We start from the raw sequence: 27,960 nt of genomic DNA, 5'->3' as shown, positions 1-27,960 counted from the left end.
ATACTTGACAGTAATAATTTAGAGAAACAATGACAATGCTTTCAAAAAGATTATTCGACACAGATGATGAATTTGACACATTTCCAGCATTTGTATCAACTCTGAGTTTTGATTCTTCTCCAGTTAAGGCCGATAATCTTATGTCTGTAATGACTCCAAACATCAAACGAAATCTGTTCACAGATGACGACGAGGATTCTGGTCTCGGTATGGATGACCATATTACTTTTACATCAAGTATGCAGAAATCTACCAAGAGACAGCGTGAAGACGACGATAACTCAAGCTGTTCAAAACGTCCAAACGTTTGTTCAGATATAAAGGCTGTGGTAACCAAACTTGAAGAGAACAACGACTTCATTGCCAACGGTAGTAGATTACATACTTTACCAACTATCACTGGAAAACATGCTGATTTGAAAAGCATCACTCCACAGACACTTGCTGATGTTGTTAACGGAGAATACGATGACGTCATCAGTGACTACAAAATCATCGACTGCCGATACCCGTATGAGTTTGAAGGCGGACATGTCAATGGAGCAGAGAATATGTATTTGCACGATACCATTTTAACTTTGCTTCAGCAACCAACCAAAGATAAACAGATCATCATCTTCCACTGTGAGTTTTCGTCCGAAAGAGGTCCTAAAATGTTACGATTTCTCAGAAGCAAAGACCGAGAACTGAATAAAGAAAACTATCCATCACTGAACTTTCCAGAAATTTATTTACTAGATAATGGCTTCAAAGCATTCTTCAATGAACAGCCAACTCTATGTGACCCAGTCAGCTATCGACCAATGCTTCATTCCGACCACTCAGAAGATTTGCGCCATTTCCGAGTCAAATCAAAGCCATGGACAGCTGGAGAAAAACGAAGATATGCTAGAAAAGTGATGAGATTTTAGGACCGTCTTATATTGTTTGTTATTATTGATAGTGCTATAAATAACCTGTGATAAAAGAACTATCAGTGCTTTGATTTTATTGTACTGTGTTTTACTGTTTTTGTTAATTATTTAGTCATGTTAATGTATTTTTGATTTATTAAAAATTATTAATATATATATATTGTGTTTCTGTCGTAATGTTTAAAAGAGAGGCGAAAGATACCATTTTAGGGACTCGGGAAGTTTAAACTCATTACTCGAAATATTTACAATGCCATTATTGCCATGGCAAAAGATGTAAAACGACTAAAAGACCATGCTCACAAAACACAACATAGGAAAACAAAGACTTAGCAACACGAATCCTAACAAAAAATGAAGTTGTATCAGAATATCTGGAAGGACTAAAATTTGACCAAATGTGAAATTTTGTTGAAGATGGTCTTAAAACCCGTTTTACCATGACAAAAGATAATTTGAACCACACTTGACAGGATTAATATGTACAGAAGATTTGATGTAAAGAATAAGTATTTCCTTTCTATGGGGTGAAAAGTGACCTCCAGATAAATCTTTAATTCAGTGCCGGTTCAAAGTGATTTGTCGGTAACTTCGTAAGAGGTCATTAATTTATATCTTATTGGGAGAATTTGGTGTCTCTGGCAGATCCGGCTTGGATTTTTCAAATACTCAAAACTTGTACAGAATAAGAACGTTTAAAATTTAGACATATTGGGTAGACACCTGTAAGACTATATTTTCCATTAAATGGATATAAGAAGATTTGGTATAAGTGCCAATGAGATGATTCTCTTAAACATATGCTTTTAGACATACATTTGATATTACTAGCCTAGTAATGGAAAATAACGAGAACTAATTACATTGCAAATAGATATAAAACGATGCGGTTTGAGTGCCAACAAGACATCTCTCCATTCAAGTCACAATTTGTTTTTTTAAGTAAACCATTATATGTCAACGTACAGTCTTCAGCACGGAGCCTTGGTCTATACACAGAACAGCACGCTATAAAAGGCGCAAGAAAAGACTCGAACAGGAAAATCAACGATATAGTCTGTATAAAAACGAGTAAAACGAGAAACACTTATGAACAAAATGAACAAACGACAACTATAGAGCATCAGGTTATTGATGTATCATTGGTTTAAATGGGTTTTTTTGTCGTTTGGTTGCTGTTGTATTTATATACAGCTCATTTATTCATATTCATTATGATATTGTGGCATTTGTTGCACCTATTTGGAATCATATGCCGGACTCATTACAAGGCGAAATATTTTGACATTTTAGAGGGAAGTCAGGATTTTAGAAGAGCAATCCTACCATTTCTAATTATATTTAACAAATACATATAAAAAAGATGTGGTATGATTGCCAAAGGCTATGAGACAATTCTCCACAACACCAAATCGACACAGAAATTAACAACTACATGTCACCGTACGGCCATAAACAATGAGCAAAGCCAATACCGCAAAATCAGCTATAAAAGGCCCCGAAATGACAATGTAAAACAATTCAAACGACAAAACTAATGGGCTTATTTATTTTGAAAAACAACATAAAACTAATATGTGACACGTATACAAACGACAACCACTGAGTTACAGGCTCCTTATATCATGTTCTCAAATCTAGATATCATCTCCCATTTAGGAAAAAAAAACGTGAAAAATGAACCTATTATGTGTTGCTCTCCCAGCTAAATAATGTATCAAAAATCAAAGATGTAGAACATATTCTATCATAATCATTTGGTAACTAATGTATTTACTGTCTCCTCCGGCATGCCCGTCTTGAACATTAAAAAATACTAAATAAATAACTCTTGGTACTCGGTTCTGTTGTCAACGTGCAAGACAGTTAATAACACCATATAGTAAAACCATAGAACTCTTTTTGTCATAAGACACTGCCAAACATCCAAACATACTATCCACACTCATCTGTGTCCACACTTGTTAAATTTAAATAAATGGGAAGCACTGCAACAAAGTAGGCATATCCCTTCTATTTAAACATGACATCTAATACGGATAGAAATCGTTAAAAGTAGTTTTATCCTAAAACTTGCATATGAAGCCGCAAAATTTGCAGCACGGTAAACTAAGTAGAGGTGTTTGAAAAACCAGAGCACAGCCACTAAAAACATCTTTTTTTTGCTCACTGGAAATAGACCATGGTTCAGTTCCCTCCGTGCATGCAATACATTATTTGGTACTTAAAATTCACAATTTTTTTTGTAATACTATATCTTACGTTTTTCTCTGCTAAACTGGTGTATATAGATACATGACATACATTGTATTGATGACGACACCATAAAATAAGACTACTTCGACAGGGTTAACAGTTTTGCACTAAAATAAAAAAGATTGGTTCATTTTTCATGTTCCGATGCCGCTGCAAATTTGTAAGGCAAAATTTAAAACGATGATTGAAGTTGTATCTGCCTGACTGTTGTTTGATGGACACCTGAAAGTATATAAATGGGTAGATGATATATTTTTAATTTCAAATTCAAATGCTAAAAAAAGAGACCTTACCAATAAAAGCCTTCTCTTTTCTCAGGCGTTATCACCAGTCTCATGAGGAGTAATGGAAATTTGACAGATTTAGGCTCCTATAGGTGCCTGATAGCTTTATAATGTTTTATTGCTAAAGTTTTCAAATCATTAGAAATAGAATAATATTCAACTTAAACTTAGCGTATGTGTAAAATATTTCAATTGTCTGATTCAACCTTCTTTTAATTTTACACTTTGCTCCTCTTTTTTACAGTTATAATTAATATGCATAAAATCCTGGTCACTTGGCAATAATATATACGAAGCAATTTAGTTCTTACAAAAAAGAAGATGTGGTATCTTTGCGAACAAAGTTTTAGTTTAATACATATGGATTAACACTAAAAAAAAAATTATTTTGTTGGGTTTTTTTTCGTTTGCAGGAGTTAAGTGCTATTCTACTTTATACTATTAGTTTTTTTCGATATATTTTCGCGGTTACATATTTTTTTTTTATTTAATCAAATTTAAATTAAATTTTTATTTATCTTCTGTTATTATATTCTTTTTAATATTACTTTGTGTCATGATTGCAATTAATTGTTGAAGCCTTTGATGAACACGGAATGATTTAGAAATCTGTAAGATGTAAGAATATCAATTAAAAACATTGATTGGCCAATAATTAATTAAGCATTGTCGGTCGACCCCGAATTGAACACAACTAACACACACTGAGTAATGAGATGAGCACGAGTTCCAAATTAGAGACAGAAATTACTTATTGTCAATTCAAAAATTTTAAATATAAATTCATAATATTTCATATTCCAGTATTAAACATCCAAATAGTTATACTTGACAGTCACATTTCAAACAAACAACAACGATGATATCCAAAAGATTATTCGACACAGATTGTGACTTTGATTCAATCTCAGCCTCTGTATCAACTCTGAGTTTTGACACTCCAGTAAAGGCCGATAATCTCATGTCTGTGATGACTCCAAACATCAAACGAAGTCTGTTCCCCGATGATGACGAGGATTCTGGCCTCGGTATGGATGATCATATTACTTTAACACCAAGCTTGACGAAATCTGCAAAGAGACAGCGTACAGAAGATGACAACTCATCATGTTCAAAAAGACCAAAAGTTTGTAATGATATAAAGGCTGTGGTAACCAAACTTGAAGAGAACGACGACTTCATTGCCGATGGTAGTAGATTACATACTTTACCCACTGTCACTGGAAAGCATTCTGACTTGAGAAGCATCACTTCACAGACACTTGCTGATGTTGTTAACGGAGAATACGATGACGTCATCAGTGACTACAAGATCATCGACTGCCGATACCCATATGAGTTTGAAGGCGGACATGTCAGAGGAGCAGAGAATATGTATTTGCACGAGACCATTTTAACTTTGCTTCAGCAACCAACCAAAGATAAACAGATCATCATCTTCCACTGTGAGTTTTCGTCCGAAAGAGGTCCTAAAATGTTACGATTTCTCAGAAGCAAAGACCGAGAACTGAATAAAGAAAACTATCCATCACTGAACTTTCCAGAAATCTATTTATTAGATAATGGCTACAAGGCATTCTTCAATGAACAACCAGATCTATGTGACCCAGTCAGCTATCGACCAATGCTTCATTCTGACCACTTAGAAGATTTGCGCCATTTCCGTGTCAAGTCAAAATCATGGACAGCTGGAGAAAAACGAAGATATGCCAGGAAAGCTATGAGATTCTAGACTTTGTTAAAAAGATGATGATAAATAGTGCTATACATAATCTGTGATACAAGAACTATCAGTGCTTTATATAAATTGTGTTTCATTGTTTTTGTTGATCATATACACGTGTTATTGATATATTAAAGGTTTCAAATATTCATATTTTGTTTAATTTGTTCTTTTATCAAAAGATCATTTTATATTGCCTTGATGTAGAATTTCATAAGGGGCAAGGTTCCGGTACAGAATTAATTAAATTAGTGTGCATTTTGTCTTGGTTAGCGTGCATTTCGTCTTGAATACTTCTGACCTTGATCTCATTTTCATGGTTCCAATTATTTATTTTCATGCTTGAATATCGCACGAACATTTATTTGTACTTTTGACTTAAGTGCGCAGCATTTTGTTTTGCTGATTATCACTTTCGTCTCAGACTGATAAGTTTATTTATTTTCATCTTTTATAAGATCCTCTTGCCGATTGAAGCACCTCTCATAAAATCAAATGGTCGTTCTCTTATATCATCAAGTTTAAGACCATCGAAAGTGCCAACCATCTGCTTGTTTAAATTTCACGAAGGGCCTAATAAATATTTGACAGCTTTTCTTGTCATAATTGTACTTGATAAAAGCATCTATGGTTTTGAATGATTATTTCACCTACTCTCATTGCAAAAGTGTTTTTTTTTTGTCGCAGAAAACTCGACATGAGGATAGTGATCTGTCGGCGGCGGCGGCGTTAGCTAACTTCTAAAAAAGCTTTATGTTTTAGAAGGTGGGAGACTTGGATGTTTCATACTTAGTATATAGATGCCTTATGTTACGAAGTTTCCCTCTTTTACATGGCAAATGTCCTTGACCCATTTTCATGGTGCTGTGACTACTTGAAAAAAGATTCAGATTTATTAAAGGTTTATTTCTCTCTTATTATGAGTAATTTAATATCTGTATTTGGTATACATGTGCGTACCTTGTAAGGTCTTCTTGTAAGCTGTCAGACAGTTAAAACTTTTCACTTGAACTCATTTCATAGAGTAGTTAACAACGTTAAGTTTTGGTGGTCAAGTCCACATCTCAGATTATGAGATACTAGTATAAGCAATATGTTTACTATATTTGGTATATGGAAGGATTGTAAGGTGTACATGTCCAACTGGCAGGTGTCATTTGACCTTGTCCTCATTTTCATGGTTCAGTGGTTATAGTTAAGTTCTTGTTTTGTTCTTTTTTCTGATACTGTATGCAGTAGGTCTACTATATTGTATGTATGGAATGATGGTATGGTGTACATGTCCAACTGGCATGTGTCATCGGACCTTGACTTCATTTTCATGGTTCATTGGTCAAAGTTTAATTTTTGAGTTTTAGTCTTTTTTCTTATAGTTTATACTATATGAAATAAGCCAACTGTATTTGGTGTATGGAAATATAATATAACGAACATGTCAGTCTCACAGGTTTTATTTTACCTTGACCTCATTATCATGGTTCATTGCTAGATTAAGTTTTTGTGATGTGGTCTATTTTTCTTAAACTATAAACAATAGGTCAACTATATTTGTTGTATATCAGGATTGTAAGGATTGTCTGCCTGTCATGGTTCATATGACCTTTACCTCATTTTCATGGGTCAATGTTTAGTTTTCTTGGTTAAGTCTGTTTAGAAACTATAAGCAATAAGTCAACTATTTAGTGTATTCAATGATTGTAAGGTGTACATGTATTTCTTGTTTGGTTTATATGACCTTGACCTCATTTTCTTGGATCATGTTAAGTTGATGTAATAATTCTAGGAGGGTTTGCACCTTAAATTTAGTTTTACCCTCAGGCCTGCCATGTTCTATAAGTGCCTGTCCTAAGTCAGGAGCCTGCCATGTTCTATATGTGCCTGTCCTAAGTCAGGAGCCTGCCATGTTCTATATGTGCCTGTCCTAAGTCAGGAGCCTGCCATGTTCTATATGTGCCTGTCCTAAGTCAGGAGCCTGCAATTGAATGGTTGTCTTTGTTGCTGTTTCCCATACTTGATTTTCATTTGTTTGCATACTAGTAGTTTGTTCTTATGTTTTACTGTTTCAGCAATGTCCCAGGTGAGGGGGAGGGTTTGGCACCAAGGAACTATTTCAAGCCCTGTCACATTCTGTATGTTTTTGTATTGGCCTGTCCAAGTCAGGAGCCTATAAATCAGGGGTTGTCATTTGTTACATATTTGTTTTTCGTATATTATTTTATACATCAATAGGCTATTTTATTTCTTGTTTGAATTGTTTTACATTTGTCAGTGCAGGGCCTTTTATATAAAACACTTACCTTTAACACATATGATATGCAGGATATACTTGAATATTTAAAAGTTCACAAATGTTTCAGTAATAGTTATACACCTAGGGAAAGGTATGTCTGGATAAGAAACCCCGTCGGCCGGAGGCCGTAGGGGTTTCTTATCCAGACATGCCGTATCCCGAGGTGTATAACTAACTTACACCCCTTTTTAGACTCTATATTGTTAACATTGATTATCAAATGGAAAAAAACCAACGATAGCATATATTTTATTGACAATATCAAACCATGATTTATAAGATTTTTTGTTATTACATGAAAACCCACTAGTAGCCTTTTTTTGGTTATCTTCGTTCACACTTTGACAAGTGAGTATGTTTTACCAATGTCAAGGCTGTTTTGCATATTCCAAATAAATCCTTGAGTTGATATGGATCAGCCGGTCAAGGTTGACCGTATCGTGTATTCATATTAAAAACAAAAAATACGTCACGCTCCTTGTATGCAGTTGTCAATATGAAAGGGTACGAGACGGACGACATTTCTTAGCAAGCGTTGGATTTGGTAGATGAGACTAATTTAAAAGATAAAGGCAATATTATAACCCAAAGTACTTACCTGTATCAGTTTAATAAAGGTAATCATAACTATATTTTCTATTTAACGGTTTTATGGGGGGAAAAAGGCCCCCCACTACTCGAGAATGAATAAACATTCATATTCGGACCTACAAAGGGATAAGTGTGTCCAGCCACGCTCAGCATACAAAGATACAGATTTAATATTTCGTAACTCTCTCTTCTGCGGAAGAGGGGCTGATCCAGCTGGGGTTCCCAACTCAAAAGAAAGGGGCGGGGGTTCAAATAAGTCAAATACATTGATCTTTTAAATCTGGTCCAACCCGCGGAACCCCTACCCCGGATCGGCCACTGGATAACGGGGGGGGGGGGGGGGGGGGGGGTTGTCGAGAATTAGAATCCCCCCTTTTTTTATAATAGTAACATATGACTGGGATAAAAAAAAATATTACTTTCAGCAAAGGAGTAATTGAAGGATTTTTTTAAATTTAAAACAAATGCTTAATTTTTTTTTCGCTATTGGAATTTCCCTAAATGTTTTTTTTTTCATATCTTGAAACAATTTGTAGTGAAAACTGTTTTAAAGTAATTTCTTGTGTTCGTGCTATTTAAAGAATAATCAATTTCTATTGTTACGAATAACAATGGACTTTGTTTGCGGGATGTAGAAGCAGGGGTTTCCAGAAACCCCGCTTGTCACAGCCTGTGGTCAAAATCTATTGTTGTTCGTAACAATAGATCTATTCAATTTACACGTGTTTCAAAAATAGAAACTATGAAGTATAACAATAGAGCTGGGGTGTAATTACAAATAAAATTGATTGCCCCACTTTAAATTTATAAAAAAAAAAATCTCCTTTTCCACTTACAGAATACAACTTCATCCTCTTTACATTTTGTCCAGCCCTCTCAAAGGTAAAAAAATGATAAGTCTCTTAATCTTGTCCACAAATTGCAAAAGCAAATTTTTTTTTCAAGATTAGGTAGTAATTTTGTAAAGCAATGAGACAACTTAAATTACTACCAACAACTGTTTGTTTGAAGATGGTCAAAACAGGTACTATAGGATTGTATGTTTGCGAGTTACATACAGTATTTAAAAAAAATCAGGAAATATTTATTAATTGAAAGATTGCACTGGAATTTTTTCTACCACATGGTTAATCTAGAATTAAAATGATAGACAACTATTTGATGTCCAGCAGCAAATATACCAATACATAAGAATGATCACATGTAATGAGACTTTAATAAATTAAACATTGAATTTAATTAAATTGAATTGTAAATGAAAAAATAAATATACTCTATTTGTTATGGGGCCAGCAGAAGGACGCCTCTGGGTGCGGGAATTTCTTGCTACATTGAAGACCTGTTGGTGACCTTCTGTTGTTGTTTTTTCTGCGTTCAAGTTGTTGTCTCTTTGACACATTCCCCATTTGATCTGTTTTATACTAGACTGACATTTTTTAAAATATGCTTGCTTACAAATTGGCAATCTGCAGGAAGACATGTCTAATCAGACACATATTTCTGAATCAAGCCTACCAGTCTGTTTTACTCCTGAATGTCTTATGCTTGACCACTAACCAGACAAATTATTCTGAACCAAGCCAACCAGTCTGTTTTACTCCTGAATATCTTATGATTGACCACTAACCAGACACATTATTCTGAACCAAGCCAACCAGTCTGTTTTTACTCCTGAATGTCTTATGATTGACCACTAACCAGACACATTATTCTGAACCAAGCCAACCAGTCTGTTTTTACTCCTGAATGTCTTATGATTGACCACTAACCAGACAAATTATTCTGAACCAAGCCAACCACTCTGTTTTTACTCCTGAATGTCTTATGATTGACCATGGAGAAAACAAATAGTATAAAATCTGATCCCCAACCTCTAGCACGTGTACACTTCAAAGGGACCAGCTATGCAGCTGATAAAGTCTTAACAAAATTATTAGATAAACAACCGTCTAAAGATAGTATTCTTATCAATAGGGATCTTTGATCATACTTTCATCCAATATTTATCTTTTTTTCTTTTAAGTATATCTGTAAAATATTAATATAATCCTTAATAGGCAATAACTCTCTAATGGAGAAAACTAACAATTTCATGCATTTTGACTGTTTGCAGTTCAGTATCAGCTTGTAATTATAGCTTTTCAAAGTTTCTGTGAACTATAGGGTCACAAAAATAACAGAAACTGGAGAGATTCATCACTCATAGGCATTAACCCTCAAATGTGTCAACTGACTATATCAGCCATGTTGTTTTTATAGCAGATATTGTCCTGCAAGTCATTATTGCCATACATTTCTCTCTTTCTGCTTTAGTTTATACAATTTTTGATGGGGGCATTAACTCAAATAACATGAATAATGAGCCAACTGACAATTTTGAACATGATAATTCGTTTATAAATTATGTCTTTCTGTGCATTTACAGTTTCCCTGTATATATCAAAGTTTGAAAATTGCAAAACAGATGTGAGAATCTTCAATCAAGGGCAGTTACTGCTTTGAGAAGTCTTCTGACTGTTATAGTCTAAACGAATGGTAGGTAGATCTTGACATTCTCAAACTTTTTTCACAGTCAGGTTTTCTTGTCTTTAAGGGTTCACAAGATATAACTGACAATATGATAATTAGGAGAAGTGGTTTGATTGCCAACCAGACTTTTTACCACTATGTTTAGCCTTCACAACCATTCTGTGTGACAGTGGGATCATAGGACACAATTTTTAAACTAAATAACTTAAGAATAACTTGAGCCGAATTTGTATACATTTTGGCCAGTAGTTCTATAGAACATTTTGATTAGAAGTAAACTAATCAGGGCAATACAAATGCCACAAATTGAAAGTGAAAAGAAAACCACAGCAACAAACATCATCAAACTTCTCTGAAAAAGACAAAGAAAAACAACAAAAAAACAACAAATGATTCAGAAAGTGTGACTTAGTACAGGCCAAAAAATAGCAGGTTAAATCAAATTAAATGGTCACAAGCCACCAACCCCTATTTACCTATTCATTCCATGTCATAAAAATAAAACACACAATAAGCCCTCATTATAATATATTTGATTCATAAATAAATAACAAAAAAGATTTGACAGTATATATCATGATAATAGTTTAACCACTTGTTCAGGTGTCCTGGGTACAATGCCTTGTGGTTCTTTATAGTCATTTTCTGGTTTACACACAGCTTCATACATTTGTTTATAGGCACCACATATCAAATCAACAGATTGTCTTTTTACATTTTCTCTGAAAACAAAAAATTAAGAATTGCATTACTAAACCATAAAATTTAACAAATATATCAGTAGAAAACACTGAGGTTATAAAGTTCAAGTAGCCTTTCAAAAATTATTGCATCCACTAATTTCTGAATTAAAGAAACTTAGGAAGCAAGATGTAAATACAGAAACATTACTTTTCAAGCCATACATGATGATTATAAATCAATTATATGTGAGCACTCACACCTGCAAAGTTGAAAGGGATTAATATAAGATGTAAAACTTGTTTCCCAATCCACTATAAATAAATATGTTTAAACTAATTATATGTGAAACATACTGATTAATTCTTTGTTAATAACAATATCCCTAGAGTTAGTATACTGTAATTATTTTATGTTATTTCATATTACTAATTATATCAAATGTTAGCTATTGCTACAAACATAAATATTTACCTGACTCTAGCACTCAATATCAAACCACACTGAGGAATCCCTAGGGAATCAGGACTGGCTAAATAACTGTCAAATTTATTCTGAAAATACAATATTCTCATACAGTAAAATCTGTTAAAAGTTTGAAGGATGTCTACAGCTCACTACTCACCCCCTAATAGGGTGCCCCTATTGATTTTACTAACCCTCAATGGATCCGTAGGGGGTCAGTAGCAAACCATATAACTTATCCATACATAACAAATATCAAGCATTAAAACTTATGTGGCCATTCATGAAATCAATCTTAATTTAACAAATAAAAATATGCATTTAACATTTTGAACATTTTGATAAAAAGATAAGTTTCCAACAAAAATATCATCTTATATAAATGAAAATATGTTTTTCTATGTATTTTCCTATTGACAAAAAAATCCATTTTCTTCGAGTTTTTACAGCTTCATATCATAGCATGGTTGTAGAAGTCTCTTGTCTTTACTTAAGCCATTACCAAATTGATTTGCATTTGGGAGAATCAAATGTATGAAAACATAACGCCAGAAGTATTTGATATGTCATCATAATTCCTAATCTCCTACTCACCATTGCTGATTTTGTGGCTAATGGATCCATTCCTGGCAGATTGGATAAAGGGCCCTGAAATAATATAAATACTTTTAGCTATTTTATGTATCCTTTTCTATCTAAATGCATTTCTATGATTCAGGGTGAAATCAAAAACTATCCTGCATTATATGAGTGCATCAAGATGAACTGTTATCTATTTTACTGCAAAACGTGACGCACTTCTCTTTCAAATGAATTAAATCAAAATTTGAATAATTATAAAAGTATTTTTAATAATAAACAGAACTGACAAATAAACAAAAACATAATTTAGCGACAAACCTGTTTTGGTTGATGTTGCTGGACATTAGCATACACATGTGCTAGTCCTACTCTGTTTAATATAAATGAGGCCTGCTCACTAACAAGGGTATCCACTTGGGCATCAACCTAATGATGAAAAATATACCATACATGTACAAATATTAAAATATCATACATGTACAAATATTAAAATATCTTACAAGTACAAATATTAAAATTTCGTATTAGAAACTAAACAGGTCTGTATCAGTTAATACGATAAACCAGTGCATAATATTGATACGAGAACTAGTAACAATAAGCTCTGTATTCAAAATGAAGCATCAAAATATTTTATCACAATTTTGATTATTTAAATCTGCTTGTTTTTAATAGCATGTTCAACAGCAAGGTATGAAAAAGCAACATTTTTAAACTAATTTTTCAAAGTTTCCTACAAAAGAAAAAGCTAGAAATATTATCTTTATTTCGATCTTAAAAGCTTCCTTTTCAAACTTGGTGTCATTTAATGACAAAAAAATGTAATTCTAACCTGAGCCTGTAACATTTCAAGTCGTGTATCTGTAAACTCATACAACGCAAGTGTATTCTGGATCAGATAAATACAGTTTATCATATAAGTGGCCATATCAGATGTGTTCAATCTACTAGCTGACACAGAACACATTTGTACTAACGGGTCAACTATACTGTTTAAAATCTGAAAAGAATTGTCCAAATTAAAATAAATTCACCTTAAACTCATGTAGTTTTGTTTACATCTATAATCTCAACGCAGTTTTTCACATTGTTCTTTTTTCTTGTTGACAAATATTCGGTTTGTTGTATCTTCTTTTATTTATATAATATTTTTTCTAATGTATACTTAACTAGTTGACACTTCTGTTGATCAACTGAGATCTGTTGTACAATTTGGTAACATATTTTATTTCAATAAATACATCATGCTAAATACCTGTTTAAAATCTTGTTTTTTATTGTCATAATCTATGACCGAGGCATCATGACATGCCAAAATATCTTTCAATAACTGTAAGGTTTGATTCAGTGATGCTGTAGGTCCTAAATCTGATGGAGGTAGCTCAACTTTGTCCAACAACTTGTTACCATGACAATTCAAACTGTTGAAGAACATTCTGTGGCTGAGATCTTGTATTTCAGTTATAGTGGATAACAAGGCTGCTTCCTGGTTAATTATTTGCCTGTGAGAAAAAATGAAAGTGGTTGTAAAAATCATCAATATCTACTTGATAAAAAAAGTGATATTGAGATTTAAAAATTCAGTTTTAACTGGAAATTGTTTTAATAGGGAGATTAATGGAAAAATCAATTAAATAAATAAAGCAGTTCTTAATTTACAAAACTTAAGATATAAAGATGAAGTAGGCAGTGTGATAAAAAAAATTGTTCATATTTTTTTGTTTTAGAAATTAATCAAGCTTGGAAGTTTTTGTAATTTGTTCAGTGTATCAAATATACCTAAGGTTTACATACATACCCAATTGTATCATGGTAAAACTTGAGTAGATTGTGAAGTTTGTATAAAGTAACAGCATCTTGTTCTGATACCAACACTTGCTCCACTCGAACCTGTAACCATTAAAAGGGTGGTATTATTACTCTTATATATAAATCAATGAGAGTAGTTGTAATTTCAAAAACTATTCAGGAATCATGTCTGTGGTTGTCTTTTGTTGTAAGTTATTATTTTATATCTGGTGGGTTATTTAATACATGTATAAGCAGCAAATCTTTGAAAGACTCAAATATTTTTATGAACATTTTTTTAGACTAATGCATTTGGAGCATGACATGTTATTTAGGCATCTTACTATTGTTATAGACATTATTTTGACATCTGTTTTTTTGGTCATTAGGTTGCTGTACCATCACATCTTTTTTTTATTTGTTCATTTACATGTCTGTTACTGTATATTACAAGGTTTCTGCAATTTCAAAGACAAGAGGTCCTTCAAAATGTTCTACTTATTCACTTATACAAGGAGGAAATATCTATGTAGAATATTAATAATAAAACTGACCTTGAATGGTCTACAAACACCTTCTGTGATATGGCCAAGGACTTCCTGGGTCTGTTCGTCTGTAGCTGTAAAAAAATAAACAAATAATATTAATATATTGTACAGAGTAAGTTTTTGAAAAAATATCTCAAGAGTTTTATATTTCCTATTAATTTCAAATAAACTTTAATTATTTTTCAGATTTCAATAAAAAAATTTAATTCTTCTTATAAGAATAAATACTTTCAATAGCAATCTTATGATCATTGCTTAAAAGTATGACAATTGATATAAGAAACAAGTCATTTACGTAACAACGACTTTTAAAATAAAAGACAAGAAACTTCAAAATCATTTTAAAACAATTACGGTAGTTTTCATTCTATTTTATTTGTGTGCTCGGCATAAGAATGATTTCACAAAGCAGTCCTAGAAATATTTCCATATTTTGAATACAAATCTATATTTTCTCACTTGAACATTTTTTTAGCAATGACTGAAGATGTTCTTTCTCTGATGCAGTAGCCTGATGTAACCATGCCAACATATCTCCTACATATCTCAGAGGATCATGGGAATGCAGTTCTATTGGTCTTGGGGTACCACCTGGTCCTACAATATGAGGTAAGAATAAATTTATAGAATTTGGTATCTTCATAAAACACCTTATAGCTAATCCTAGCTGACCCGGCCGCTTGAACTTTTGACGTCAACAACAATGACTTTTCCATTGTGGCGCCAGATATTTTGTTTTATGACGTAAAAATTTGACAGGAACCTGTGTGATATCCAGTAATGACGGACAAATAGCGATAAGGTGTATAGGCACTCAGAAGGAAAGGATATGCTGCTAGGCAACTGGAAAGACATAGGAAATATTTCATTCACAGAAAATGAGAATAAAATAGCTTTAAAACCAAACATTATGAAGTGAATTTTGAAAGAAATTTACTACCTCTAAGAGCATGTTTTCCGTAAAAAAACAGCTTACCTCCCCTTGTCAGAGCATCAATTAGACCTCGTACCACAGCTGTTCTTCTGGCAGTACCAAATTCATCAAGCGTGTACCTAAATTTAACATCAAAATTGAGATCTATTTGTTGGATACACTTTATGAAAATAAGAAAGCTAAACACAAACTAATCATTTTAATATCAAAACAAACAGCCAAAAAAACACGGAATTTGAATTTCAGGAATGAAAAGAATCTTAGTTTAAATTGAATGTTTATCAATTTCATTGTTTAAGGGTTGACCTTTCTTTGCATTTTTATAAATACAAATAACAATTCCTACTGTGGATTCATTTATTTTCGTGTGTACCAATTTTGGTGGATTGATGAATACTTGCATATTTGTGAATATGATTTTGTGGTTTTTGGCAAAGTCTGCATACTTTTCTGTAGAAAACTTGTATTTTGTTTAATATTTAAATTCATGGTTACCCTGTACTCATGAAATCCATGAAAATTGGTATTCAACGAAAATTAATGAATCCACAGTATTCTAGTTATTCCATTGGTAAAATTCAGGCCATCTCTAGTTGGAAAAAATTACAAACAGAAAACACTTCTAGATCTACATAGAGAGAGAGTTACTGGTGATGTGCTAACAAAGAGAACATGACATATTAGGAGAAATATTTTCAAGAACAAATTTACCTATACAGAACTGGTCTGTCTTGCAATGATTCCATGGCTTGACATAACATGGAGGATACATCAGGGGAATCCCCTGTCAATGTCCGGCAGTCATCTAAAAATAGACAAACAATTATTAGGAATGTATTTATTTGTATGGACAAAACATTATACACATTTCACTAAAAGTTGATGACAGTAAACACTGGTTTAGATTAAAAATTAAAACAAGAATGTGTCCTCAGTACACGAATGCCCCACTCGCACTATCATTTTCTTTGTTCAGTGGACCATGACATTGGGATAAAAACTCTAATTTGGCATTAAAATTAGAAAAATCATATCATAGGGAACATGTGTACTAAGTTTGAAGTTGATTGGACTTCAACTTCATCAAAAACTACCTTGACCAATAACTTTAACCTGAAGCGGGACTGACCGACAGACAGATGGACGAAGGGACAAACGGACCCACAGACCAGAAAACATAATGCCCCTATACTATCGTAGGTGGGGCATAAAAAAATTGTAAATGATCTTTTTGGTGGGTCTTACACATTTTTTTCACTTCTTAAGGAAAGCTTGGGTCCATCTCATTTAAGTAACTGTATAATACTTGGTTATAAAATTGAACTACAATGATATGGTACAATACATTTTATGGGTATGATTCATAAGCAGCAATTGCATGAGATTTCACCAAGATTCTAGAATATTTATTAAGAGACTTTGGCCTTCTACATATTAAACAGGGTCATGTGAAAGACATACACTACTCTATTGAAAAGGAAAGACATATTTTTGAATGCTGATTGGCCTACCTTTAAATCATCCAAACATGCAATAAACAACCCGACATGATTTAGCTATGACCTTCAACTTCAATAACATCAGGAATTAAAAAATTATTACATATACATGACATAGGCAGCACCAGATGGGCAAAGTGAGTATTATATACAAGAGTTAACAACCATAAGTTTCTTTGTTTGCAGGATATATGTATTATAAGCAGGGTTTCCGCTGGCGGTCGCCATTTTCACAATTTGCGAAAAAATAATAATTGTGGCGATAAAAATTCGTCATTTGCGAAAGAATTTGGCGAAAGAAATATATAGAATGATTTATTTTCCTCCATCTTGTTTATTTACTTTTTTCGAGTTTCTCGGACTTTACCCGATCATACAATACTCGGAATTCACCTTGACCTCATTAAGGTTTGGACAGAAAATCAGTAATCAGCTGATTGCATTTTATAGCTATCGACAACAAAGGACTATATTAAAAAAGGTGTTGATTGAATTGTTTGACAAAATGATATGGTTAAATGGCTTCTGCTAAATGTCACATACAGAATTTATTTACCACTTTGCGACGCACGTGTTTGAAGAAAACTTTTGACGTCTCCTCCGCTTTTAAAGATTGTTTAGAAAAGAAAGCTGTTGTTGTGACGAAAAACTTTAATTATCCTTTGACTTAAATATCGGTAATTGACTACAAAGACGTTTTTAAAGCCGTTTGAGTGACACACGTGTTTCAGGCCTAGTTTTACGTCTCAACTTTTTCATTTACGATGGTCAAGAAAAGAATACTGTCATTATGAAGAAATCTATCCAAAAGGTTGGCTCGAATGAGAGTAGCCCTTCAATGTAATGACTACACATGAAACGAGGGATCAATTTCATGCGATAAAAGCTTTTGTTTTGTTGTAAAAAAAAATTTTTTTTTTTTTTTTAACTTTTGATTTTTTTATTTCCAACAATTACAACATATACATGATATACATACAATATAATACATTTAAGGGCATACGATACAGTTACAGGGAATGTAATGACGTTGCTAACGTAATTTGTTATTTTCGCGACGTCAAACTGTGACATATCGGGAAAAGATGCATTTTTCGACTGATTTTAATCATTGAAACTGATTTAATTTGAAAACGAGTTCATGGACCCCTATTTTTCAAAACGGTATTTTGTTTTATTTTGCAGGGAGATTATGTGACCCAAATTTCATAAGACTGTAAATGGAGGATTTTTTTTAATTTTGATAAACATGCAGTATAAAATGACGTTTTTTCCTCAATTCATGAACATTTGATAAATATAAGTTATTTCTGAATAAAAAAATTGCAATTTTTTTTAGGATAATTATAAAATACAGATATTACCGATTATTTAACAAAAAACAATATGTGTTTATCTTTTATAACAAAAAAGTTATGTCTTTCTTTCGAAAAAGAAATTACGGCCACAAATCTGAATTTTGAACAAATATACAAAATTTCGACCTCATTTTATTCAAAAAGTAGCACATGAAGGTATATTTTTTATTACATATTTGCTTTAATCAGGTAAAAAATAGCCTATATGCAAATTTTCATTAACTTGTAAATACAAGATCAAAACTGTATCGTATGCCCTTAAGATAAATACAATGTCATTTTTATAAATAAATCTTAATTGGAAATATTTTACATTTTCTATAGAAAAGATAAAGAAATAAAAAAAATAAAAAATTAAATTAAATAAAATAAAGAAATAAAGAAATAAAGAAGGAAAAATAAAAAACAAAAAACAAAAAAACAAAAACAAAACTCAAAAGGATTATCCAGTTACATCCCTATCTTTATTTTTAATATCACATAATTATGTTGAAAATTATTTTTTTTATATTTACGAGACATATTTCTTTCGTAACAGCCATCAACACTGATCAAGTACATAACATGGCAATAATATTTTCTTTAATAAAGATTATAATTAAGTAGTCCTAAGTAATTGTAACAACAACAAAAAAGACATTAGTCAGTATACAATAATAGTTTTTCAAAAACATTCCATACATTGTCAAATTCAGTTATCTTTTTATTTTTTACAGCTATCATACTCTCTAATTTATACATATCTTTCAGTTTTATTATAACTGCTTGCAATGAGAGATTCTTTTTAAAGCATCTAGAATTATACATATATTGTTTAATATAAAGAAAAATCATGTTATATGGGTTGTTGGGAAATATCTTGGATAAGTCTCCAAAAAGAAAGTTTAATTTATTCATTGGGAGACTTATTCCACCGGAAAGGAACCAGTTATCAACATCCTGTAGAAAATCTTGTACAGTATTGCAATTCCAAAATAGGTGTTCTATAGACTCATTATCTGATTTACAAAATGTACACAGAGGATCATCAGTCAATTTTATTTTTACTAAATACTGATTTGTGGCAATAATGCAATGATTAATCCTATATTGCAGCCACTGTAATTTACTATTTTTAGTAACAGCAAAAGGCAGTCTGAAAATCTTTTTCCAGTTCAGGTTCTGTTCACCTAAAATTTTAACCCACTTAAGCTGTCCAGTAGGAATAACATTATTTCTTGTCAGTACAGAATACATATCTTTTGATCCTTTACAATGTTTTAAAAATATTTGTAGACATGATGATATAAAAGGACAAACTAATTTGTAAGATCCTTTAGGGAAAGATTTTGATGCCTCTTTCACTGCCGAAATAACACTGTTAAATTTAAGAAAATCTGTGTTAATGTTATATTTTTTGATTAAATTGGTCAAATGAAATATACAATCCATTTTGGTCAACTATATCATTTACAAATCTAATACCACTTTTGAACCAATCTTGATAAATTACTGATTTATGACCAATCTTAATATTATTGTTTAGCCATAGTGGATTTGATAAAAATGAATCATAAGTAAAATTTCTTTCTTTTTTGAATAATCATTTCCCAGGATCTTAGTACATCTTTCCAAAAATGGTTGTTAACTGTCATATACAGTTGTCTAATATAATCAACACCACAACTAAACAACTTTCTTTTAACTATGTTTGACATGAAAATATTTTGCCATTTACTATCTCTCTGCAAAATCCTCCTAATCCAAAAAAAAATTCTTAGTACAAAAGGGAACATCAGTATTTTTCTTTTAAAAAAACTTTCCCTACGCACTATACTGGTATTATATAATCAAAACATGTCCATTAATTTTGTTATATTCCAGGACGTATATCTTCTTTATTATTAAAAGTATAGTGGTCCAATCAATTAGAAAAGTTGTTTAAACATTGATGAATAGTTTTCCCTTTTAAATTAAAAAAAAAATTGTTGTTTTGAAGTAAATTTTTAGTGTTTATTTATTAACATGTAAACTCTAAAATAAGTTTGAGAGCATAATCATAGACACAATGGGCAAAATCGTCTTATTTAAGGGAAAGGGGGAAGGGGGGGTAGAAAAAAATGTAAATTTTAAACGAAAAATATAGTTATGTTATTTGGCGAAAAAAATAATAAAGTGGCGAAAAATATATTGTTTTGGCGAAAGAGGTGGCGAAAAAAATAATTGACCCAGGGGAAACCCTGATTACAAGTTATAAGACCTATAGAAAAATTGTTAAACACTGATCATGATAAATTGATTTGATATTAAGCTTCCTGCTGTAGCACTTACTTTGTGTCCATCTATAAAGTCTTTCATAAGCTGATTCTTGGTGTAAAGCCATAGTTTCCATTATTTCTAATCTAAACATATCAAAAGCAATATAAATAATTTGTGTCCTAGCAATGTTGCACACTTTTTTAAAATTATCATCTTTAACCTTATTTGAAAAGAAAACACTCCTCTTCCATATCATTTATTTAATCAATTCAAAATTATGAAACAGAAAGACCATTGGCAAAACTTATTTTGGAACATCATTTTTATTCTTTTTTAAGATTCAAGAATAACAATTTTTCAGTTAACAATGAACATAAAATGTTTAAAGGTAAAAGTAAATAACATTTATTGTAGAGAGTGCTGCTATCAGACCTGAAGATAAGTTTAATTTGGGAGGAAATCTATAACAGTATTTTGTTTTTAAATTTTATACCCTGCTGTCTGTTGGTTGGTTCTTAATAAAACCTTGCAATCGTTATGTATCTTCTTCACTTTCTCAAGAGCTTGGAAAAAATCCTAAAAATACAGAATTGCTTAAATGTATCAATCAAACCAATCCTTGTTTTCACTCAAACTTTATAACACTTCCTTTAAAATATTATTTGGGAACTTTTTTCACTTCAGATAAAAAGTCTACCATTTTTAATTTTATAACATGTATCAGTTTTATGGAAATTTCCTCTTAAATAAGAAAGAAATATGTGGTGGATGACTCAAACCGCAGTAAAGACATGATATGCTTCTTTCACACATTTGTATTGTGTAGTATATATGGAAATGAAGTATTTTGTGTAATTATTTCATATACCCTCGGGAATTATTTTTTTGGCGGATTCCAATTTTCATGGATGTGAGAAAAAAAAATCTTTTTTTCAGGAATCATTGGTTACATGGCTTTGGCAAATACTGCTTAAAGTTATTGTTCTTTTTTGATCATTCAAATTTTATTAGAAATCTTTTATTGATATGACTTCTGTAGTATATCAATTTACCAGGTGAATAGATCCATCCCTTGTTCCTCTTAGAGCTTTTACTTCTTCTGGCTTTAACTGAAACTTGGCAAGAAAAGCATCAGCAACCTGAGCCTTCATATGAAGTGCTTGACTAAAAAAGAAAATAAACAAATAATTTTGATTACCAGTATAACATAGTAACCTTTGGTATGGTGTACTCATCCCTGATATCAAACAGTTGTGACAAAATCAACCACTTTTGAAATTAAATAATAGTGGCTGACATTCAGAATAGAGTAAGAATGGTCAAACAAATATTGAAATAAGTATTGTATGCTCTAACAGAAAATAAGATGAGACAAATTCTAACTTATGTCTAGTAGTTCAGAAATTGATGATCTTAAAATACATGCAAATTTTTTTCTTGAAATGAAAAATAAGCATGAAAATATGGGAACAACTTCAGGCTGTTGTTTTTCTGTTTTAACTCTTTAACATTTTTAGCTCACCTGGCCTAAAAGGCCAAGTGAGCTTTTCTCATCACTAGGCGTCGGGCATCTTACAAAAATCCCTTTTCTGAAACTACTGGGCCAATTTAAACCAAACTTGGCCACAATCATCATTGATATATCTAGTTTTAAAATTGTGTTTTTTGACCAGGCCAACCAACCAAGATGGCCGCCATGCCAAAAATAGAACATAGGGGTAAAATGCAGTTTGTGGCTTATAACTCAAAAACCAAAGCATTTAGAGCAAATCTGACAAGATGTAAAATTGTTTATCAGGTCAAGATCTATCTGCCCTGAAATTTTTAGATGAATCAGACAACCCATTGTTGGGTTGCTGACCCTAAATTGGTAATTTTAAGGAAATTTTACTGTTTTTGGTTATTATCTTGAATATTATTATAGATGGAGATAAACTGTAAACAGCAATAATGTTCAGCAAAGTAAGATTTACAAATAAGTCAACATGACCAAAATGGTCAGTTGACCCCTTTAGGAGTTATTGCCCTTTATAGTCAATTTTTAACCTTTTTTCGTAAATCTCCATGATCTTTTACAAAAATCTTCTCCTCTGAAACTACCGGACTAAATTAATCCAAACTTAGCCACAATCATCATTGATGTATCTAGTTTAAAAATTATGTTTTTTGACCCGGCCAACCAACCAAGATGGCCGCCACCGCTAAAAATAGAACATAGGGGTAAAATGCAGTTTTTGGCTTATAACTCAAAAACCAAAGCATTTAGAGCAAATCTGACTGGGGTAAAATTGTTTATCTGGTCAAGATCTATCTTACCTGAAATTTTTAGATGAATCGGACAACTTGTTGTTAGGTTGCTGCCCCTAAATTGGTAATTTTAAGGAAATTTTGCTGTTTTGGGTTATTATCTTGAATATTATTATAGATAGAGATAAACTGTAAACAGTAATAATGTACAGCAATTTAAGACTCAAAAATAAGTCAAAATTACCAAAATGGTCAATTGACACCCTAAGAAGTTATTGTCCTTTATAATCAATTTTTAACAATTTTCATAAAATTTGTAAATTTTTACTAACATTTTCAACTGAAACTACACGGACAAGTTCATTATAGATAGAGATAATTGTAAGCAGCAAGAATGTTCAGTAAAGTAAGATGTACAAACACATCACAATCACCTAAACACAATTTTGTCATGAACTGTCTGCTTCCTTTGTTTAATTCACATATACCAAGGTGAGCGACACAGGCTCTTTAGAGCCTCTAGTTTCATTTCATGGCCATTTATACTTATTACAGTACTAGTTTTGCTTGAGGGTTGTATGGTTGCTAATATTTGTCAATTTGTCTCTAGTGGTAATTTTTCTATTGTCAATCAAACCACATGTTTTTATCTATTGTACTAATTGAATTTGTATACTTTTTTTAAACATCCAAATAAATATAACGAATTTGATATTGTTATGTAAACTCACCTTTCTGTATGTAAGTTAGTAGTCTGGTTTATAAGATCATGTGTCTGTTCTTTGGCAGCCTTAAATTTAAACATTTTTAAAGCATAACTAGATGTTTTCTGAGGACACATAAGCAACTAATTACCCCAGCCAGTGTAATGAACATGACATCATTTAGATGTGGTAATAAAAAATGTATGTAAAAGCTGTTTGGAATAACTTTTTAAAAGTTATAACATAGTCTTGATAATGGGATGAGAGCGATTTTATTGTGTTTTTTTTTAAAGTTAATGTGTTATATTTTGCAAAGTTTTTGACCTTTACCTTTGACATAGGAAATTTTACATACATTATGACACACCCTCTAGTTTTATCAGATCCAAAAATACACATCTTGTTAGACTGACGTTTTTTTAAATGTTTTGTTCTAAATATTTCATCAAATATTTAAAGATCAAATATTTAAAGATAATAAAAGAGTTGATACTGTATTCCTATAAAGCACCTGTAATTATATCTAACCTTAAGTCTTGAAGTCATATCCTGGCAGCAGGTATTCATGCCTTCCACTTCAGCATATACACTGTCCAATTTCTATAAATAGAAATTAATAATGAGGTTCAGTTGTACATTGAATCATGATTAAAGGAACAAAAGATACATCTTGACACCATTTTTATGTGTATTTTGCCCTTGTAGTCTTTATCTATATATTTTGAACTGATTTTTAATCACATGATAATGTTCGCATTTCAACTGTTTGCCATAAACTTTGTAAGCAAAAGAAAGGATGAGTTACTTTTAGGGTAATTGATTTAGTGTTTATTATATGTAAGTGGGTCCTTCCTACATTTTTCAAAATACCTTTTCACAGCAAAACACATGCTATTCATCGGGTTTTATTATGTTTTTTTCCCTAACATATGTATAGTCTTTGAAAGTGCATAAAGCAAAAAAAATTAAAAAAAAAAATTAAATTGCCAGCATGTAATATTTGCCTTTTGTGCTGTGTATATATATGTGTGCGAAATTTATTAAAAGCACAAAGCCAGCCACATCATTTAAAATTATTCAACTGTCCAGTTATTATAATTAAGTACCTCCTTCACTGCCTGGAATGTTGTTATGAAATCTTCATTGATAGCTAGACTTCTTCTTTCAATGTCACTTCTTAAATTTCTTCTAGATCTCAAACTATTTTCATTAAAAAATGTTGACAAAGCCTTTAAGGCTTCCAGCATGTCCTACAATGTAAACATTTCATAACAGATAAAAATTTACTATATTGGAAACTCATATTTTCTTATATATTTTATGCAAAGTGACATTTATGAAAAAATACTATCTTCATGACACAATATGTATATTGAAAAGGAATTATTTAAGTTGTTTTCCAACTACAAATTAATATCCTTCATTACAGCTTTTACCTTATTGCTAGCAAGACAAATCTTTGTTTGGCCTTCTTGCTTTGCTTGTCTCAATGTTTGCCCAAGCATGGCAATTAAGATAGGTGGGGCTCCAGCTTGTATACATCATACTTTAATATTATTGGACGTTATGTTTGAGGTTAAGGACACTAGATTTAAGCAAGGATTTGTATAGTTAGAACTATACAAATCCTTGATTTAAGGTAGCACAATACAAAGATTTGTTTACTTCCAATCACTAACCTTCGAAATGCTGTAACTTTCTTATGAATGCATAGAAAATAATAAAATAGGTATATATCAATAGATAAAAGATTGATCTTTTAAATGAATGCAATATATATATTATATTATTATAATACTTTTATCATGCAATCATTATGTAATCAATTATTATGTAATTAGTGGCAAAATCTGGGTTAGTTCACTTGAATGAATTTAGCTCTATCATCTCTTTTATAACTATACAGAAAATTTTAACGAAATCTTAATCAACACATCATGGGCTTCAAAAGAGTGTCTCAGATTGTCTCTATGGTATTCCATTCTCTCATAAATCTCTAATTAGTGTAAACATCCTAACCACATAAAAGAAGATAATGTTTAATTAGGTGTAAAATTTGTTCTATACATTTTGTACATTCTATCTGAAATCTGAGACACCCTTTTGTACATAATGGCCATAGGAACAACATATAATAAAATCACCCCTCTAGTGATATCTATGCAGAAGCTAAATTCATTTAAAAGTGAAAATTTGGTGAAAAATATTTTGGACATAATTAACATTATTATTGGTTACATAATTGTTGCATAATACTAACATTGCATTAATTGGAAAGAGTAATCTGTTAGCTATCCAAAACTACCACTTTTATAAATTTTCAAGCATTATTAAGAAAGTTGCAGCATTTTAAAACTTGGGAGTTGGAGTTATAAAATCTTTGTATTGTGCTACCTTAAGGTATTTCATTTGACCCATATATTTCATCTTTTAGTACTGTGATTATTTTATTTTATAAAGTCAGCTCATGCATTAATGTAAAAGCTGTAACATTCTAGTATGTATACCTGTACAATGTACAGTAACTTTTAACTTTAAATAAATGATGACTTTAAAATTAATGCTATAGAGATACTTCTTTAAATGTCACTTCTAGATCTTCACAAATACATATATATGTATATAATGTTTTGTTCTTTTGTTGGTTTTTCTGTATGATGAATTGTAAAATTATTATGTTGATTTATGTATGCCTTCAACCCATTTGGGTAAAAATGTGCATTTATATTCAATAAACCTAATTAAAACCTGTAGTAGAAAAAAATACAAACTTTTGATTTTTACTTTTTCCATCTGAAAACTTGAACTGGACATATAAAACAGAAGATGTGGTATGATTGCCAATGAGTCAACTATCCACAAAAGACCAAAATGACACAAACATTAACAATTATAGGTCACCGTACGGCCTTCAACAATGAGCAAAGCCCATACCGCATATGAGTTTTGACCAGCGAGATTCGAACCCCCAATCTCAGGATCTAAAGGCAGCGCTCTAACCAATTAAGCCAAAGAAGATCTTCCCCAACTCAACTAGTCAGACTACCTTTATATATCCAGGTCTACAACACTCTTCTCCCTTTTCTTTTTTCGGGCTGCGTACCATCCATCCAAGCAACTCACAGGTCCACTTCTGTACAACCCCAAGACTTCTAAACAGAAACTCTCTGGCCAGTTCCCTAGATGTCACCTAGAACCGTCATGGTATCCTTTGACCGGCTGGTCAATCCTCATGACCAATTCTAACATCTTACTGCCAGGCAATATTCTATTTACAATGTTTGTACCAGTAGCAGATGCTCGCAGTGCCATTGTTGTGAAAATCCATGGATGGTACCAGCGGGATTCGAACCCCCAATCTGGGGATCTAAAGGCAGCGCTCTAACCAATTGAGCCAAAGAAGATCTTCCCTAACTCATCAAGCCAGACTACCTGTATATCTCCAGTTCTACAACACTTTAATTTATTTAGACTACCAGGGCAGACATGCAGAGTAAAGGGGGTTATTTCCTGTTTTTCTTTTATTCAAATGTGTCCGAATGCAAAAAAGGTAAAAGTACCTTGTCATTGTCTAAACGTGTCTCTAGAATTTTGTTTAATTTTCTAGTAAGAGGATTTGAGGCATGTGACGTGGAAGAAGTTGAATCGGCTAGCTCCTTGTCCGCCATGTTGTTTTCTGTGTTATTCTAGTGTCCCGGACAATGCCGGTTCGTCGATTTTCCGTAAAACGTTTAAATTACAAACAGGAATTCTCGAATTCAATTTTGATATGTTTTATATTGATCTTAATTCAATTCAATTTGATTTGATTTATATTTTTTTATTTTGATTTGATTTGATTTGATTTGATTTGATTTGATTTGATTTGATTTGTTTTTGATTTGTTGATTTGTTTTGCTTGGATTTGCTTTGATTTTGATTTGTTGATTAGATTTGATTTGATTTGATTTGATTTGATTTGATTTGATTTGATTTGATTTTGATTTGTCGATTTGTTTTGCTTTGATTTGATTTTGATTTATTGATTTGATTTTGATTTTGATTTGATTTGATTTGATTTGATTTGATTTGATTTGATTTGATTTGATTTGATTTGATTTGATTTGATTTGATTTGATTTGATTTGATTTGATTTGATTTGATTTGATTTGATTTGTTTTTGATTTGTTGATTTGTTTTGCTTGGATTTGCTTTGATTTTGATTTGTTGATTTGATTTTGATTTATTGATTTTGATTTGATTTGATTTGATTTGATTTTGATTTATTGATTTTGATTTGATTTGATTTGATTTGATTTGATTTGATTGATTTGATTTGATTTGATTTGA

At 31.7% G+C, this 27,960-nt stretch overlaps 3 protein-coding genes across 3 annotated transcripts; 2 read left to right on the top strand and 1 right to left on the bottom strand.

The window, feature by feature from the left end:
- The first annotated feature begins 9 nt into the window (after positions 1-9).
- LOC134706312 (M-phase inducer phosphatase-like) lies at positions 10-914 on the top strand. Its single transcript, XM_063565146.1, has one exon. The coding sequence runs from the start codon at positions 30-32 to the stop codon at positions 909-911; it is 882 nt and encodes a 293-aa protein (XP_063421216.1). The 5' UTR covers positions 10-29; the 3' UTR covers positions 912-914.
- A 3,499-nt stretch (positions 915-4,413) lies between these two features.
- On the top strand, positions 4,414-5,226 carry LOC134706305 (M-phase inducer phosphatase-like). Its single transcript, XM_063565132.1, has one exon. The coding sequence runs from the start codon at positions 4,416-4,418 to the stop codon at positions 5,184-5,186; it is 771 nt and encodes a 256-aa protein (XP_063421202.1). The 5' UTR covers positions 4,414-4,415; the 3' UTR covers positions 5,187-5,226.
- Positions 5,227-11,098: 5,872 nt separating this feature from the next.
- Positions 11,099-27,315, bottom strand: LOC134712707 (conserved oligomeric Golgi complex subunit 6-like). Its single transcript, XM_063574528.1, has 18 exons — positions 27,192-27,315; positions 24,738-24,881; positions 24,160-24,231; positions 23,659-23,717; positions 21,733-21,844; positions 21,174-21,256; positions 20,753-20,823; positions 16,297-16,390; positions 15,628-15,704; positions 15,111-15,248; positions 14,658-14,722; positions 14,114-14,205; positions 13,571-13,817; positions 13,148-13,315; positions 12,634-12,741; positions 12,328-12,381; positions 11,743-11,822; positions 11,099-11,309 (listed from the first exon to the last, which is right to left on the bottom strand). The coding sequence occupies exons 1-18, from the start codon at positions 27,297-27,299 to the stop codon at positions 11,162-11,164; spliced, it is 1,920 nt and encodes a 639-aa protein (XP_063430598.1). The 5' UTR covers positions 27,300-27,315; the 3' UTR covers positions 11,099-11,161.
- Positions 27,316-27,960: the final 645 nt, after the last annotated feature.

The sequence above is a fragment of the Mytilus trossulus genome, chromosome 1 (genome assembly GCF_036588685.1).
Source record: "Mytilus trossulus isolate FHL-02 chromosome 1, PNRI_Mtr1.1.1.hap1, whole genome shotgun sequence".
Classification (NCBI taxonomy): domain Eukaryota; kingdom Metazoa; phylum Mollusca; class Bivalvia; order Mytilida; family Mytilidae; genus Mytilus; species Mytilus trossulus.
Note: the sequence above shows the minus strand (reverse complement) of the source record. Positions and strands in the feature narration are given on the sequence as shown.